Genomic DNA, 17,603 nt, shown 5'->3' with positions numbered 1-17,603 from the left:
ATCATATATCCAATTTAAAGGTCTATATTTATGGGAGCATTCATGCCCCAATACCATAATGGGGCATGGAAGAAAAATTCACAAAATAACAAAGCTTATTTTCTTATTTCAAGTATTGTCATAACTCATAAGCAGGCGAACTATATGCATGGGTCCTGAGCAAGACTAATGGATAACAATGGTTAGGTACTACGTGCCAAGTGGTGCTCTAACCTCTTTTAGAATAATTTATTACATTAGGTGTTGCTCATATACATACTTAATTGTAGGCTGACATAAATGAATGATTGTGAAGAAGTGTGATCAACACCACATACGTGACACTTGTGTGTTGGAAAATCATGATGGGCCAAATACAATTAAACAAGTAGGAGAGACATGAGGGAGGAGATAACAAACAATTTGTGATAAAATACTTCAACAATCCTTTATCACACTTGACTACTTCTAGTAGTACATTCACTCAACTCTACATTCACTCAACTCAATCCGCTCAGCTTCAAGCAAAGCAGCTTCTTTGGATTTGGTGAAGCGATCTAACGCCTTGTTGTCATCCTGCAGCTTTGCAATCTGAAAAGAATAACCACAATCTAGCAGTCAGCACACAAACACTTGGGATACCAATAATTTCAGTTATTTGTGAAGGGAGCACCATCACGAATCAACGATCAAAAACAGGAACACCCGCAACCTCTTGACGGGCAAGTTTGAGTTCAGCCTCTAGCGGGCAAGGATGGCTTCAATGGGAGGCATATATATCATCATTTTTTTGGGCAGCAGTACCCTTTCAAGAGTGACTTCTGCAGCAAACTGAGCTGCCATAGAGGCCTTTTTCTCGTCGTTGATTTTCTTTATCTCAATATTCTGCAAGAATTCATATTAGCAATTAGACCAAGGAAAAAAGTGAGAAATATACAAAATATAGAATGGGTTTTGTGCCATACTTTTCTTTCTAGAAGCGATTCGGCTAACTTGAGCTTTGCTTCAACCTCTGCAACCAAACAATTACCAGATACTTTGATTCTCCACTCTCTCTCTCTCCCAACAGTGCATGCATCTGTACGTATATTTATTTTTGTTTTCAATTTATTTCTTTGTTTTCTTAACCCACATCATCATTCACGTCCAAACAGTTTTACCAGAAATCTAGCATCTAACTTACGTCAATGGATTTACAAATTCTATTTTTAGTGGCTTGTATAATTTACCAATTTGAGAACTTACTATTCCAAATAAAAAGTAGAAACCATTATAGGGACACAGAAGCTTACAATTTGATGACGTTGGTTTTGACCATTGATAGAGGTACAGGTTATTTGAGCTCCATTTCCTAGGTTATTATCTCCATTGTGTATCAAAGGCACAGAAAACCGAAGAAGTTTGATCCGATGATCCCTTAAAAGCTATATATAGCTCATACTATTTTTTTCTTCTTTGATTTCTTTGAGGAGGAAACCATGGTTTATACTAATAATTGAAATCCTAGACCTGGATATCATCACCCCATGAGAGAGCTGGTATCTCTAAATTTCATTTTGTGAGTAACACGTTACCTGCTCATGGGTGACCATATCCGGAGTTAACGGCATAAATGTGGTAATTGGATGTTTGAAAATTTTGCTGCGCCTGCCACTTTTATATTTGAATTAAAGTATTAAAGCAGCATATCATCAGATTGAAAGAAAGTCTTGGATCTCCCCTAACCAAGAAATGGGGAATTCCTTCCTGTAGGATCATCCCTCATAGCTTCATGAATCGTATTTTGTTTTACCTTTTAGTTAGAGGAAGGCATTGTTTTGTTAGCTGCTTTGTATGTCGGCCCTTGTGTGTTAATTCTGTATTCCATGTAGCAAGATTGAATTCTAATTATGTGACTTGCACATGAAGCTAAAATAGTGTTATTCTCAATACCAGTGCAGCATTTATGCTGCAAGTACTGGACGTTAAGGGAGTAACATTTTCTTCTGACTGCAAATCTCGTATATTTGTGGAGCATGTACAGAGACCTGCATAGTATAGTAGGCCAAGTAACACAAATATCAATAATCCGTTTAACCTCGGTTGAGGGTGCTTCATTTTTAACATGGGGAGAGGGTTCCCCAGTTTCGACATGTGGGGAAACATTGGTATCAAATAGCGAATCATCCATGGACAAATTGGAAAGCGCCTGCAGACATAGTGTCTTTCCCACCATCAATGGAAGCTGCTGGGGATCCATCAACCACCTTATTTTCGTCAATAGTTGCCGATGAATCCCCGGCTTTTTGCAGTCGGCTCCAGTACATGATGCTTGCTGTTAGGGTGAGGATCATCTTCTGATTCAGTTGTCACCAAATAGCACCACAATATTAGAGTGTTTAAGTTGTTGATCAATCTAAATCAGACCATAGTCCGGATTTTTCTCAAACATCCGGACGAGCATTGGGAAATTTTTTCATATCCGAGTTAAGCTGCCAAGTGCTAACTAATCAAGTGTCATTCTGTTACGACAGCTCCATTAACTCGGATAAATTCAGCCAATTCCCAATCACTTGCAAATGACACCCAGTTCATGGCGTAGGTTTGGTTGCTGTAATGAGCTACCACTTCTTCGAGGAAAGATTTGTATATGACAAGGTCATCCTTGATCGTAATCCCCACCTGGTGGCATAATTTACAAGTGAAAATGTTGTTATGTCCTCTATTTTTTGGCTCGTTGATTAGGAGGGAATTAATGGAACGGGAAGCTGCATATCACGATGGTAGACTTGAAACCAGGCATCACTTGGTATGGGAGACGCACAACCTGCTACACCAACCTCTCGTTTTCATGTACTCCGTACTTATGTACTTGATATGAAGAAAAAATTAAACGACTGAGTTCCCCTAGGCAAAAATATTACTTCTATTATGTCCTCAGGCAATAAGAAAATGGAGCACCCAAGCTTTCGAGCCACACTGATGATATATGTTGCATTCAACAGCTTATCCTCGTCTGCATTGTACTAATGGAAATAATGATAATTTGCCACAGACCATTTCAGTTTCCTAAACTGTTTTATACAGGAAAGGCATGAGTTGGTTGGATAGAGAGGATCATTTAGATTATGTATTATGCTGGGGAAATTGCTGCAATTGTGACTTATTCTCTCTTATTCGAGCTACTGGTCCAACAATATAACAATCTGTTTGGTCTTGGAAACAATTATAAAAGAAAGAAATCTGAAACTTCACTACTATCTGGAGTTCAGCAAATTAGGAGAAGACTCCTTTTCACAAATACCATGAGAAAAATGGGCAGTTTTGTATTTGACAAAATAGCCGAATGTTTGTCAGTCAAACAGGAAGTTAACAGAGTATCAAAGAACCACCTCACCTTCAGACCCCACCACAGATTGTTTCTATTCTACTACTATCATCTAAGAAACCAGAACGAAGCAAAATTGGTAAGTTCCAGGCACTTTTGTGAAGTGGTAAAGAATCTAAGTCTCCACAGGGAATTTCCAGCGCAAAAAACAGTGAAAGAAAGGAAATACCGTATGTAAACCAAAAGAATCAAAATGTACAGATGTAAGGATAACATCAGATCAAAATCTGAAGGTTTATGGAATAACTTACCAGTTTCGCCCTTTGTAACAACACTCCAGTTGACAACCCTCCGCTCCACAGCAGTGAGAAGTTCTAGGAAGAAAATCCCATTTGGAAGGGTTTTATCCTATCAAAAGTTGCACAAAGTACCAAACAAACTCAGTCATGTCTGTTGTATCTATTACTACAAGGACAAGGCTTTGTCAACTATCTTAAAACTATCCATTTGAGATATTCTGCCTGAGCTCATCACTTTGTTATTTGCCCAGTTCAGAATGTCATTGTCCGTGATTTCCTTTCCACAGGAATGAGACCTTGAGTTTTTCAGGAGTCGGAGCATGGAAAACCTCATCAACTGCCTTAGAAAAGCTGAGGAGGAAAAGGTGAACAACATCAGTCTTCCTCTTACGCTATTATTGAAAGTTTAGAACTAACTTAAAATTTTGAATCCCATGTTAAAAGACAATATGCATTAATTGTAAGGAACATAATGAGCATGAGAGCTGGTGAAGAATTTCCTTATTTCCTAGATTGAATTTATAAGAAACAAAAAACAGATGAAAGAACTAAACTTGAATCCGATGCACCTAATTCAGCCACAACCAGTCAAAGAACGTTACTCTGACTGTTGTCCAAAAGCCAAAACGGCCAACAGATAATTCTACTCAAACCATCGTATATTGATGCTTCAATCAACAAATATCAGAAACATGACAATGCTTGCAGGAAACAGACAAACTTTTATTCTCTTTAAAATTTCTACTGAAAGCACATCACTTTGATAACCACATACTCCAATGGTACAACAAAAGTTTCCTTCACAGGTCAGAAGTAGGAATTCCAATGGAGAACTAAATCAGGAAAAAACAGTAGTTGGTTGGAGAGCACGGTGCAAGGAGAAAAGCCAAACGACTAAAGTATCCACCTCGTGTCGTATGAGGGGAATGCGCAGTGCAAGGTTCCTTTTACAATATCATTTCCTGCTACATTCACAGGAGAGAAGTTTAATTCCTTTCCAATCCTTATAACTTTGTTGCAATTCTCAACTTTTCTGAAAGGCATGTTGATGAGAGGTTTTGATGCGTGCTTCCAATTTACTGATCCTGGGGAAACTTTGTCAAGAACTTCCAATAAAACCCATCTGCGTGTATGAGAATTGAGAAATAAACATCAAGATAAATGTCAGGTATATGATAATGAGGCAAGGAAATTGCAGCCTTACCCTGTTCTGATATCCTCAAACACATTACTGACATATGAATCAACTCCATGACTGTTAATCCACAGTCGGAACTCGGAAGCATCTCTCTTCCCTAGAAGTTTGAGCGTCATCTGTCATCATCTCAGCAAATGAGATCTTTTGGGTGTCCACTGATAAACCATTCATGCATTAAGAAGGTCCTGAACCAATTACAAAGAAGCTGACACCTCTGACCAATGAACCATGAAAAACACGCATAAGCACTCACTAAAGAATAAGATTAACTGTTTAACGTGTGGCAGCATAACAAATGACTTGAATTGGTTGCTTTCTTAGACAAACGGTAGTACCTCACCTATCACTACACCTCACCTCACGTTTTTTTTTAAAAACAGAACATTGAGCAAGTTGGCATATGCCTCCCCATCCTGCAAGTGGCACAAGCCTATAGCATCAATTTTAGAGGAGGGGGCAAATCAAAAAGAAAGCAAAAACTTTTGCAAATGCAAATTCGAAAGCAAATATGTAAGGGATGTTTTGTCTAGTTAAGTAATGATGTAAATACGCTGCAGAATATCCTATGGATGTTTCTCCTTAAAATCGATCACGAAACAAATGCTACTAAGGAATAGAACACCAATTTCAGTTTTAGTCATTTATTTGCCAATAAGGGAAACAAGTTGGCCAGCAGGCTAGCAAGAATGAAAATACCTTAGCACAATAGTTTGGAGAGTAATTTGACAGAACCATTGGAAAGTCCAATAGTTCACGACAGATGTATTAAACAGTGATTACAAGAAAATTGCTGATCACTAAAAACTGAACATCATTCGCTCAGTCATCTGGGTCGAAGAAGAGGCAAGAGCTTTCTTATGCTCAAGGCAAAATGTCAAGATATCTGATGAGAATAGGCTTTTGGCAGCATCACTGCCATAGATTTGTGGATAGTAATTCTCTATCAATTTCATCTTGAATCGTGGGTCCAGATGGCTGCTATTGCTAAAGCCAAATTGCCCTTGCTCCAATACTTATCAAACTTGGATTTCATCTTTAATGCCAAAGAACTAAGAAAAATATCTCGGCTCATGTACCACTCATTCAATTGGACATTTACATCACAAATCTCTGGAAAATATATATTTGCAGTAGGGTATTTGTTTCCTGGCTTGAAATAATCCTTCTGGCTCAAGTGGCTCATGTAGATGAGCTTTCTGATCAAAAGATCCAGGCCTGCAAGATATACGGATAGAATCCGTCCAAATTTGTGTGAGCCAAACACAGAAAAGTGAATGTCGTAGTAGCATTTTCATGTGAAACATACAAGCTATATTGAAACTCCCTATTGACCAATTAAAAAATAGAGCAGCCAACATACATAAGGTTGAGAACTCGGAACACGCATACCGTGACGGCGTGACACATTCAAATTAGTACCCAAAAGCCAAGATCAAAATATGAAGGCCTAATCTGCGTAGCTATGGTCATCGATCAAATGAATTCGACAATCTAATACAAAGAGAATAGCCCAAATTCAAATTTGATAATGTGCAATGAGATGTCAATATTAGTGTATGAGAACTCTTTCATGATGATTCGAACAACAAATGAACAAGATTGGTTTCAGATCCTTCATGGTAGGGATCACAGCTGTCCAATTGTCCGAATAAATTACCTCTATTTCTATTATTGTCCATCTTCCACTCCATAGGTTCACAAATTGCATAAAACAATACCTTTTGTATTTTGTTTAATCAAACATAGAACTAAATTGAAATTCACATTAGCCAAACGAGCCTAGATCTATTTAACAATGCAGAGAGGGGAAAAGTACATAATTCATTTGACATTACCAAGTGGAGGACGACAATCCAAGCAGAATTTATAGCCTGACCAAAAAAAAAAGTAGGAATCGAAGAATTACATCCATGGCAATGAAAAATGCTACTGAACTAACTGAACAATCAGAATACCAGATTCAAAAGGAATCCACGTACACCACAACACCATAAGCACAAGTACACCACCATAGCATAACCATGCATCATGAAGACATGATCGAATTTACAAAGCAACAAACAAAGTTGACCAATTTAATCTCATTGAACACAGTAACTTATCTAACAGCAACAATGTTTAGCATCAAAAGAATCAGTTGCTGGACGCACAAAATGGGCAAACTCATCACAATTCCAGTCTCACCTCCATGATGTCCTTGGGCAAACAAGAAAATGGAACATCCAACTTTCGGGCAACACTGATTATGTATGTGGCATTCAATTTCTTCTCCTCATCTACCATAACAAGAACAATAAGAATAAAAAAGTCAATTTGTTGCTCCTAGCTAGTCACTTCTCGCAGAAGACAAAACATTTAACACAAACTCTGAAGTGGCAAAAATGCATACCACTTTCACCCTTGGTTACAAGGTTCCAGCTGACAACCCTTGGCTCAACAGCGCTGAGAAGTTCAAGGAAGAATAATCCATTTGAAAGGTTCTTATCCTGAATAACGGTCCACAAGCATAACCAGTCAGCCATAATCTACATTGCAAGGAATTGGTTTTTTATTTAAAAAAAAAAAAAGCAATGTCAAACATACTAACCTTAAAACTATCCATGTGAGAAGTTCTTCCTATGATCTTCACTTTTTTGTTGGCCCAGTTCAGAATATCAGCATCGGTGAACTCCTTCCCTTGAGAGCGAGACCTCAAGTTCTTCAAAAGTTGAAGCATATTAAACCGCATCAACTGCCACAGGAAAGCTGAATACAAAGGTACAAGGACTTTAAATTTCTCGCAGCAAGAAATTCCACTTGGAAGTTTAATACAGAGCCGCAGATTGGGAACACAGAGAAAAGGGCCTGAAGAACTAATGTAGATAAACTCACTTTCATGGTAAGAAATATGTATGGTGCAATGGAGATTGAAAACCTAACCTAACAGGAAAATACTTCCGAAGAAATATTACTACACTGCCTCTGTGCTGTAATTGGGCACGCACTTCTCGATTAAATAGTTCATTCATACGTTTCCCAAGGAAGGTGTATAGTATTACTCTTTTTGTTTTTGAGCCAACCTATCCATATCCTCACTTGATCAGGATAGGCAACAATAGTGATCGTCTGATATTGCTATTAGAGTTAGTCTATGTCAAAAAAATTACATTTGAGAACCAATATGCTCATCAAACTGCATCTAAGCTATCATCATGCCGTTGTCCTTCCATCTATGTATCTAAGCATTTAACTACCAATAATCCAGAGGGATGATTTTAGGGACTTTTTATATTCCACTAAGACAGACAGTCAGGAAAGTAAGTACGACAAACTGAGCAAGATCTTGAATCCTATAACTAACTCAAACAGAGCAACGAGGAAAAAGAAGAGACCAATCTACAAGCCACGAGTAGAGACCAATCTCAGAATCCAAACGGTGGGACGATGTAGCGGAAATCCGAGTCACAACAAGCAGCATACTCTTCCAAACTCCTCCATGCTCTCCATCAAGTACGCCCAAGCCCGGCCCCGCGCCAGGCTCAACCAACGCCGCCTCAAGAATTCTCGCAATTGCAATCACAATCTGATTAAAACACCACCACTGGGTTTTAAGCGATCTAAGACGAAAACCCTAGAACCTGAAAGAGCATAGTGGAGAGAGAGTACTTACCAAAAAAAAAATAGTGGAGAGAGAAAGGAAAGAAAAGCAACAGAATTAGGGTTTTGAAATTGAGATCCATACCAGTAGAGGCTTAAGGCGCTTCAATTTCACTGACCAAAGCCTGGTGCTTGTTCCTGTGGTATCCAACACACACACACACACACAGAGACTACAAAGAGCAGAAATATTAGTTACTACAACATAGTAAGAAGACAGAGAGCGACCAGAACAAAAGGTAAGCTACATAGTGTCGGTGTTCTTTGGACATTCTGGGAAGCTATGTGGTACATAGGAGCATACCATGTGGCGATGAGAATATAACGAATGCCTCTAACAAATCTTTCAGAATCTTGAATCTTTATATGTGAGAAATTATTATGTTCTATATCCAATCAAATATGCAAGGCCTTTAAGATTGGAAATAAGATGGTTTCTGGGTTAGTTCAGGAAAAAGGAAAAGCCAGCCACTATTGCTTAACAATTCGGAACCAGAACATAGGCATCAACAAAAGAAGGTTTTGACTATTAGGTGTTGTCGTTCTTCCAGTAACAAAAGTCCTAGGGCTTAAGGGAGAGGTAACGAAGGTAAGTTTTTGAAGTACCTTCACCTTGGAATCTTCTCTACAAAGTGTAAAGCAGTTGGGGCCGACTATAGTGACCTAGAGAGGATGCAACAAACTTTAGTACAATGAAAAGCTAGAGTGGAATTTTCAGTATACCCTCTCACATGTTTGGCGAGTTGATGTATAAAACGGTGCTTTACCCAACATTTGTAGTGTTTCAATGCACTTGCAACAACATTAGCCTATTCGTGTATCAAATTGTAATTTAGTCATTTCCAAGGAACTTATTAAGAAATTTAGTTCAATGAGAGGGCCTGACATCTTTTTTCATGTACAATGCTGTTTTCTGACATTACTCGTCATATCCTGCAGCACTAGCAAATACCATGTAACAGGCGAATTCAGCCAACTGAGGGTGTATCACATTTTAGTATTCTACCACTCTTTTTCCACTGCATACTCCAGAAAAACACCAAACTGGTCAATATTTGTGTGTCGTTGCGTGCGTGTTTGTGTGGGAGAGGAAGAGGTCATACACAAATATTATACATGGAGCGCAAATATTTTTACAAGAGAGAGTAAGAACACACAAGGTGACCGGAAAGAAAGGTACACTACATAGTTGTTCTTTTGACATACAGAACAGCTATGTGGTACACAGGATCATTTTGTTGCTAGTATAAAACAGCTAGAACACAAAAAGCAGTTAGATATTTGCCTATTTAGTATTTTCCCTTCCATTCCAATCCTAACAAGGTCTGCTCAGCATGCCATGAGAAATTTTACTGTGCACAAGCACTCAAAAAAAAGACTTGTAAACTGTTTTCTGTGTTGATTACAAAGGCTAATATCTAAAAACCCTTTATATACACATCAAAAAAAGAAAAACCCTCCACCTTTGTTCTGCTGTAGATTCCCATCATAGTTGTAGGGCAGTGGGAGGGCAACAACAAACATTTGCTGCAAAAGGAAGGCCTATGCTTATCAGGAGAACTACATCATCTGCTGACAACAGCACACCTCAGTCATCAAAATGTAGAAGTTAAGTCACATATATAACTCCAGAAAATGTAATGAAAGGTGAAGAACACAATTTATATAGACTAGCGCATCTTTTGGCTATTCACAAATCATACATGGGATCAGATTCTTGAACTCTAATGCTTTTATCGAGCCAGATAATTCCTTTGACTTCTTTGGATAAACCCGTAGACGTGTAATTTCTTTGGAAAAATCATACATGGGATCAGATTCTTAAACTCTAATGCTTTTATTGAGTCAGATAATTCCTTTGACTGCTTTGGATAAACTTGTAGAGGTGTAATATTTTTGGACAGATTCTGTTGGAGCCGACTTGAGGAGCTTCCATTCGGGAACTTCCATGTGTGTCAACGGTTGATAGCAAGGTCTGGACATCATTTTCCAAGTTCTTTCTATAGCATTTTCCACTTTCAGCTTATTATCGGGACCCATTTCAGGCCCTATAAAGAGGAGAAGAAGGGGCTGATATTGGTTCTTTAGTGATTGAAACTTATCATTCCATGGGACCTAAATGGTTAAATTGTGGCTATACTAGAATGAATCATGCAAAAAGTAGTTTAATGAAAGTGAAAAGATATTATGCTTGTGTTGGCTTCTAGTCATTTTAACAGTAGTGAAGAGCTTATCTTTGCACTTTCCATGAAGATATTTCTGAAGATATTCAAATACATTTAAAATACCCGTATCAGACATCCTAGCCAGTGTATTTTGTGAATTCAGTTACTATGTGAAACCCAAGGCACTTCTTTTTTTTGAAAAGCAAAACCCAAGGCACTTCATAAACACCATTTATCCAAGAAAATAAAAGAAACATACTAACAAATTTGAATATTGTGGCATATCCCGTGTCCTTGAAATGGAAAATAGATGAAGCAGAACCTTAGAGACATACCTCTACCGATTCCCGTACCCATCCGTGTAACATAGGCTAGGGTGTATTGAGATGGCTTGGAGACAGGCCATGTGTCCAGAATTTCTTAACCAGAACAGATTGGACAAGATTGAAAGAAAGATCTGTGAAGTGGGAGGATAAGATGCCATTTTGTATTAGTCCTAACAAAATAAAGTTTTCATTTATAGATGTGTGGCACAGATATGACATGCCTTTAGTAAACACTACAGTATAGGAAGGAAGGGATCTTTTAAAGCACATTATACCTTTGCATTTCCTCTCCTGACCTTAAATCACCAGATCAACAGGGGGGCAATACCTCCTTCTTAGTCCCCGGATACTCCTACATTTAAATTGGCCCCGGAGAAGAAGGTACTGTTATTTTAGTTACAGAAATGAAGAGCCAAGGGCTTGGTGCAGTTTTAGTCACGTAACAACCAACCTTTAGGAAGCCTTTGACACAGTCCTTGGATTAGTGTGTTCATTGGGCTGGAAAACAAGTTGCAACCCCCAAAATAAAATAAAAAAAGAGAAAAAAATGTCTTAAGTGTTTCAAGTTTCAGAACATCCCCACCTTGTGGTCAGTGGTGGGATCCCTAACTCAAGTTCATGGATAAGGTCCTCCTGATCTTTAGTGTTGGGATACCTTTCACATATATTCTGCTAAAATAAGTCCTTTTTTTCAAGATCACACAACTTAAGTGTGAAATAGTTTTTACCAAGCATTTGATGAGTGAATTGAGCAGTTAATATTTCAGATCAACAATCACATAAAATGCAATTACGAATGTAGTAAACCGGTAAACTTACCATGTACAAGTTGAGGTGAAACAAGTAAACCAGTAAACTTAACCTGAATATCAGGTGAAACAAGTTGCTGTAACTTAATGCTAGCACTATAAGGGCTAGCTACAAAATCCTGTTAGCTGGGCTAATGTAGTGATCCTATTTCCATTTTTAATCCGATAAACTCGTGGATGATTCCTTCAATAATCCTTTCAAAGTTCATAGTGAGTTGCTTCTTTCTTTCATAAGCCGACTTAACCACGAAATTATCTCACATCATCACTAATCAAAATACCAGAAAACTTAAAATTTCAGCCAAATGAGGGCTGTTTTGCATCGTACTATTACTGCGGCCTTATTACTATCAAATCGATCACCATATTGCAGAATGTAAACATGAAACTAACCCGCAGTTACGAGAGAGAGAGAGAGAGAGGTGTTACAGTAGATCAGACATAATGTCCTTGATAACCGACCCATTCCAACTCCTAACACCACCTGCAAACTTATGGGCCAACCCGACAACTCACATAACTTCTTTGAAAAAAAAAACAGTAGGATTGGAAAAAATGACAACTCACTTATCAGTTGGATTACACCGCAACATTGGAAAAGGCAAACTAGACTGGAAAAAAGGTTTTTAATGCCAGAACTCAACCCTCAATCCAAAACTACTTCCATCATCACCTATCCCCTATTAAGATTACCTGAACATTCAAAGAAGGTAAGCCAAGGAATTTGGCACATTCATGTCCACTCTATCGTGTGTGGCTTTAATTTAATCAAGAGGCCTGTTGGGTCAGTTGGGCCTGTGAGTTGCTCTATAAATGTGTGTTTCAGCAGTCCCTAGGATTAAGAGAGAAAAACAGAAGAGAGAAACCTAGAGAGACAGAGAGATACACTTGTGAGGAGATTGGAGCTTGTAATTCTTATTGAGTAAAGTGGATTGATTCGTCCCTTTCCCCTGTGGAGTAGATACACAATCTGTGTATCGAACCACGTAAATCTCTTGTGTTCTTGTTTAACAAAACCACCTTACTTTTGTAATATTGAAAAAGTCCGAAAACCTATTTAAATAATTTGTAAATCGGATAAACAGTGCACGGTCCCACCACCAAAACACACGAGAAGACATTAACTATTACACTACAGCATCTCCCACCAAGGGGATCAATGCGGAAATTAATGGCAAAATATGGCCGGCCAAAATTTTGAAAACAGGGCTCTTATCTCAGGTTTTGGATAACCTATTTGCCTCTTTTTTATTTTTTGCAATATGTTGTTTCGTGTTCCGGTTTCTTCAAAAGAAAATTTTTAAGGTAATTTCAAGCTCAAAAATCATGTATTTACACAAATAATTTTCTTACCAATATGGATTTTGTTTGATAAATTCATTGAGATCTTTTAAACAGTGCAAAAAAAATTTTTTTTTTTTCATTATATTTGAACTTGAAATTATTTTCTTTTTAAAAAGAAAGCTTTTAAAATAAAGCAAAACGACTTTCTTAGTTACCTAGTAATAGGTTATATTAGGCAGTTTAATATTTTGATAGCCTAATTTTCCAGTATTTCACTTTTGCAATAATGGTTTGACATTTTTAAATTTTTTGCATTTAGGGGTTTGTGTATTTTTTGCCTTTATTCATTTTTTTAATTTTACACAAATATTTTTACTTTTTGAATAGAGATACACTATATGTCCCAATTTTTTTTTAAAAAAAGAAAAAAACTTCTTTAAAATTTGCTGAAGACAAAAAAAAAAAAACCGAATGACGAAATAATAAAAAATTTGGGAGATTGTTTTTTAAGAGGATAACTAAACAAGGTTGTTGGATATTTTTTTATAGTCTACACTTGTTTAAATATTGGTGTGCAAGAATTGTGATGTATGAATGATAAAGTATTACTCCCTCCGTCCCTTTTTTTGTGTTCAGTATTTCGTTTTGGACTGTCCCTTAATAAGTGTCCATTTTGTAAAGTTAGGGGAGTAAAAGTTGGTGTATTGTTTATTTTGTTCCTAAAAGTAAATTTTATTTTAAAAAGTTAGTGAGTAACGGTGTAATGATGATGGGTAAGTAGGAAAAGTGGAGGAAAAAGTTGATGTGAAAGGTGTAATGATGATGTCTTTTTAATAAGTTGGAGTTACGAAACAGGACACTTAAAAATGGACGGAAGGAGTAGCTGTTAGAGGGTTCCTTGACTTCCAATGGTCAAACCAAATGCTTGAATAGGAACTTATCATTTTTTCTCTTTATTTTATAACATTTCCACATGAACAAAATACTTTAATAAGATTATCCATGTATCACATTACTGAGAATGAAAATCTAATGCGGTGCGCATAGAGGAGGAATACCATTTAAAGCATCGAGTGGCATAATCGTAAATAAGAGGCAGAGCGATGGTGGAACTAGGAGTCGAGCCTACCTAGGTTTGAACCGAAACGGCCCAACGGTCAGAACACATTGCCTTTAGGCATGTGCCGTGTGTTTTTTAGTCGTTTTCGGGCGGCTAGGGCTCCGAAAGGCTAAATTTGTTGTTTTAGAAAATAATCTTTTTACTTATAACTTTTGGTAGGAAAGTCCAATAAAGTCTGTTCTTATTGGAGAAGTCTTGTTTTTTCTTATATTTTCAGAATATGTAATAATTTCGAAACTTTCCGAAATTGGTATTTTTTTCTTTTCCTAGTAGGGTTAGGGTTTGCTACATATTTAAGGAGTTGTAAGCCTTTGGACTGGTCATTTTTTTATTATTATTGATTGACAAAGTGTCTAGAGAGTGTGTGGGCATGCGTGCCCTATTTTCCTTTGTAGGAAGGGATTCCATTCCCCTCCAAAAAGAAAAAGGTGCCGGTTCGCGGGAGCGCTTAAGCTGGACGTCGAGCGCTCACAAAATACAGAGTCGCCACTCGGCTTTGAAAGTCCGCCACCTAAGGAACCGTATTTCGAAGCACTCGTCATGCTGTTTGATTTTGAAAAAGTTTAAGAAAACCAGCCCGTCATAACCATATCTGGGTTCGGGAGCCAAATTACGAGAGGGGAAGGGTTTTATGGCACCCCTCTCGTCCAATCCGGAGATCGGTCTCTACTTTAGGCACTTGCAAAACAGAGTTTGTTTGCGATTCTGTTTAATTAATCAATTTTTAGCCAATTAGGGCGGGGGAACAGTTTAATCGGGGATTTAATACTGTAACACGTTTGCAAGATGTGATAGATATGGCATGGATGAGCGAGATAACAAATAATGAATGGAATAAAGTTCAAAATATTGATCAAACATCAAGACCGTGTTGTGCATGATTTTAGCACAAACAAACAGCCAACTTGCATGCATGAATCAATCTGCATTCAAGCAAACCATCGCGCGACCAACTCATACACTTGCGCGAGTATTGGTGCCTCACCCACAGTTTGAATTTTATTCCCTTCTGGGCTCTGGAAGGACCAGTGCACACCCAGGTGCAAACTAAGCAGTTTATATGTACTTGAAAGCAAATAATATTACAACAGGCAATAATAATTTGGAAACACAACCCCTAAACAATGGGGGTGACTAAACAGAGGCCAAGGCCAAGCTGCCCATGCAAGGGCAGTCCCTGGAAATTAGCTAACCATCGCGCGAGTGAGTGAAAGACGCGCGCGAGTGTTCTGATTGGACTTTCAGGAATTACGCTTAGGGCTCTGAGACATGTTCAAGAGCATCCCAAGGGCATTCTGAACCAAGTGAAGTGTTAAGCTACGCTAAACTATGATTTTTAACATGCGAAGCAGTGAGCTAATACTTTAAAAAGACTTGAAAATGACTGAGATCATGACAAGAAACTCAATGGCCAGCATCCCTTCCCCACGTGGTCCAATCTCACGCAAACAGAACTGTCGCGCGAGTGAGTGAGACCATCGCGTGAGGGAATTATTGACCACGGCTCTTGAAACCCTGCTAGCTTTTGGGCCAGAACTGGTATTGATTACCAGCCTTGACCCTGTCAGCCCCCCTCAGGGGTTTAAACAGTAAACAGAAATGTGTTATACCTTTGCTAGAGTGTCTTGTGAATGGCGTCAATGAGATGGTGTAGATTGGAAAATGAGTGTGTGGGAATAGTTTGGAATGGAAGAAGTGCTTGGGCTTATGTCTCCTTCTTTTTCTTTCACAATTTTTGACAACCTTTTGGAAGATAGACCATGGGGGGTACTTATAGAAAGAGGAGGGGTGTTGGTTGGTGGCAAGGCAAGGCAAAGCAACCAGCCAACAAGGCTGGTTGTAGTTACTTGATGGAGAAGTGAGGTGCAAAAAGTGATGGGAGAGTGGGGGTAGAGGTGGTGCAAAGGGAGCCCCTCAGAATGCTGTTCAGTCGACGAAATGAGGTTACATAGGCCTGTAGCCCCTTGATCACCACGCAATCCAGCTGGAAATTGGTGAAAATGACAGGTGTTGACCATCGCGCGAGTGTCAAACTGACCCCGCGAGGGTCAATAATCAAAACTTTGACTTTGACCACCACCTGGCCAGTGAAGCATCGCGCGAGGGTCCCAGTGCATCGCGCAACGTTCAAACCTATGGTTCAGGTTTAGATTCAAGGGTTTCAGGGCTAAGGATGGGTTCCACACACGCCGAACTCAAGCCATTTCATGCTCTCAAGACTGTTTTCGACCTGATTCATCATCGGAGAAACAAGAAACCGAAAACGAAGTAAAACAATCGAAAAATCAGATTTGGGTGTCTACAGAGAGTTTCTCTATATCTATCCCGTTGTGATTGTCCTTGTTGCACGATTGTTCTTCGATTCATAGTTTTGCCCTGCATCAAAATCCCATTAATAAGATACCAATTCTTGGTCTTTGATTCCTTCCATCCAAACTGAGCCTAATTGTACTGCCCTGTAATATAGATTATAGAGTTGTAAGTACATTTTTGCTAATGCACATAATTTTACATAAGTTTGGATATTAATTTACATCTCACAGATATTAATACACTTTTACAAATATCAATACATTTCGGATTTCAATGCATTATTTTACACCTTTTGGGCGGAGGTTAGAATAATCCTTGTAAGTGAAGCATAAGTTATTTGCATTACGAGAATTAGAATGTAGTATGTGGAGAAACTAATTGAGTAAAGTTTTTCGATAAAAAATGCTTAATAAATGTTTACATACAAAAAACAACATAATTTTATGGGAATACCATAATTTTAAGACTTTATCGATCTGTTTGGATGGTGGATTGATTTTGGATGGATATAGAAGGAACGTAAATATAGAATAAGAGGTGATATGTAAGAAGTGTGGGCCCACCTCTTAAGAAGGGAGATATGAAAGGTGGATATGAGGAGATAAATTGTTAAATTACTTAATTGCCCCTAATTTATTATTTTAATGGATGAATTGGATTAATTTTATTACAACTAGAATAAATAGATATTTACCATTAGTTGTGGGACAAAATAAATTAATTTTATGTTACAAATATTGAAACTTATTATTTATTAGGAAAAAATATTATTTTCAAAAAAAAAAAGCAAGCTAAAAGTGATATATATATATTTTAATTTGTGCACCATTGGATGGATTGCTATAATTCTTTGTGCACCCTTTTCTCTAGCAAGTGGCACTACACTGGATAATAAACCTTCCTTGATTACATCGACAGTCTCTTTTCTTGTTTAAAAAGAAAAGAAAAGAAAAACTCTCTCTTCTCTCACACAGTACATCGCCGTGTCTCTCTCTCCCTAATCACACCGATTCACTCCAGTATTGATCTTCCTCTGAACCCCATACCGATCTCACTCATAGATTCCGACGAGTCCAGATTCCAGCGAGATTTGCATATTCTGGCCATTTGTCTGTGAAAATCAGGTAACTTCCGTTGTGTTTTCTGGTAGAAATCAGTTGGGTCTAG

At 38.1% G+C, this 17,603-nt stretch overlaps 3 protein-coding genes and 1 long non-coding RNA gene across 7 annotated transcripts in view; 1 reads left to right on the top strand and 3 right to left on the bottom strand.

Moving 5' to 3' along the window:
• LOC131324541 (uncharacterized) overlaps positions 1-17,603 on the top strand; it is an 81,503-nt gene that overhangs the window by 22,396 nt on the left and 41,504 nt on the right. The window lies entirely within an intron of this gene.
• Positions 460-7,903, bottom strand: LOC131322520 (fimbrin-5-like). The gene is made up of 4 exons (XM_058353866.1): positions 7,371-7,903; positions 7,173-7,269; positions 6,968-7,059; positions 460-570 (listed from the first exon to the last, which is right to left on the bottom strand). Exons 1-4 carry the CDS (start codon positions 7,509-7,511, stop codon positions 460-462), a joined length of 441 nt encoding a protein of 146 aa, XP_058209849.1. The 5' UTR covers positions 7,512-7,903.
• LOC131324545 (fimbrin-1-like) lies at positions 3,554-6,654 on the bottom strand. Its single transcript, XM_058356544.1, has 6 exons — positions 6,619-6,654; positions 5,883-5,998; positions 5,124-5,196; positions 4,790-4,997; positions 4,493-4,708; positions 3,554-3,936 (listed from the first exon to the last, which is right to left on the bottom strand). The coding sequence occupies exons 4-6, from the start codon at positions 4,897-4,899 to the stop codon at positions 3,846-3,848; spliced, it is 417 nt and encodes a 138-aa protein (XP_058212527.1). The 5' UTR covers positions 4,900-4,997; positions 5,124-5,196; positions 5,883-5,998; positions 6,619-6,654; the 3' UTR covers positions 3,554-3,845.
• Positions 9,720-12,257, bottom strand: LOC131324549 (uncharacterized). Its single transcript, XR_009199384.1, has 3 exons — positions 11,186-12,257; positions 9,883-11,041; positions 9,720-9,784 (listed from the first exon to the last, which is right to left on the bottom strand). It is a non-coding gene; the product is annotated as an uncharacterized LOC131324549 (long non-coding RNA).

The sequence above is a fragment of the Rhododendron vialii genome, chromosome 4a (assembly GCF_030253575.1).
Source record: "Rhododendron vialii isolate Sample 1 chromosome 4a, ASM3025357v1".
Lineage (NCBI taxonomy): Eukaryota > Viridiplantae > Streptophyta > Magnoliopsida > Ericales > Ericaceae > Rhododendron > Rhododendron vialii.
This window is presented reverse-complemented; position numbering and strand designations above follow the sequence as displayed.

Bases quoted from the DNA above. Each gene is read 5' to 3' on its own strand.
- LOC131322520 (XM_058353866.1), bottom strand. From the start codon at position 7,511: ATGCGGTTTAATATGCTTCAACTTTTGAAGAACTTGAGGTCTCGCTCT. The intron at 7,060-7,172 runs GTATGCATTTTT...TTGTTATGGTAG, and splicing joins TGTAACCAAGGGTGAAAGTG to ATGAGGAGAAGAAATTGAAT. The intron at 571-6,967 runs GTGAGACTGGAA...TATTCTTTTCAG, and splicing joins TGCCCAAGGACATCATGGAG to ATTGCAAAGCTGCAGGATGA.
- LOC131324545 (XM_058356544.1), bottom strand. From the start codon at position 4,899: ATGACGCTCAAACTTCTAGGGAAGAGAGATGCTTCCGAGTTCCGACTG. The intron at 4,709-4,789 runs GTAAGGCTGCAA...TCATACACGCAG, and splicing joins TTTGAGGATATCAGAACAGG to ATGGGTTTTATTGGAAGTTC. The intron at 3,937-4,492 runs GTGGATACTTTA...TTTCCTCCTCAG, and splicing joins TTCCCCTCATACGACACGAG to CTTTTCTAAGGCAGTTGATG.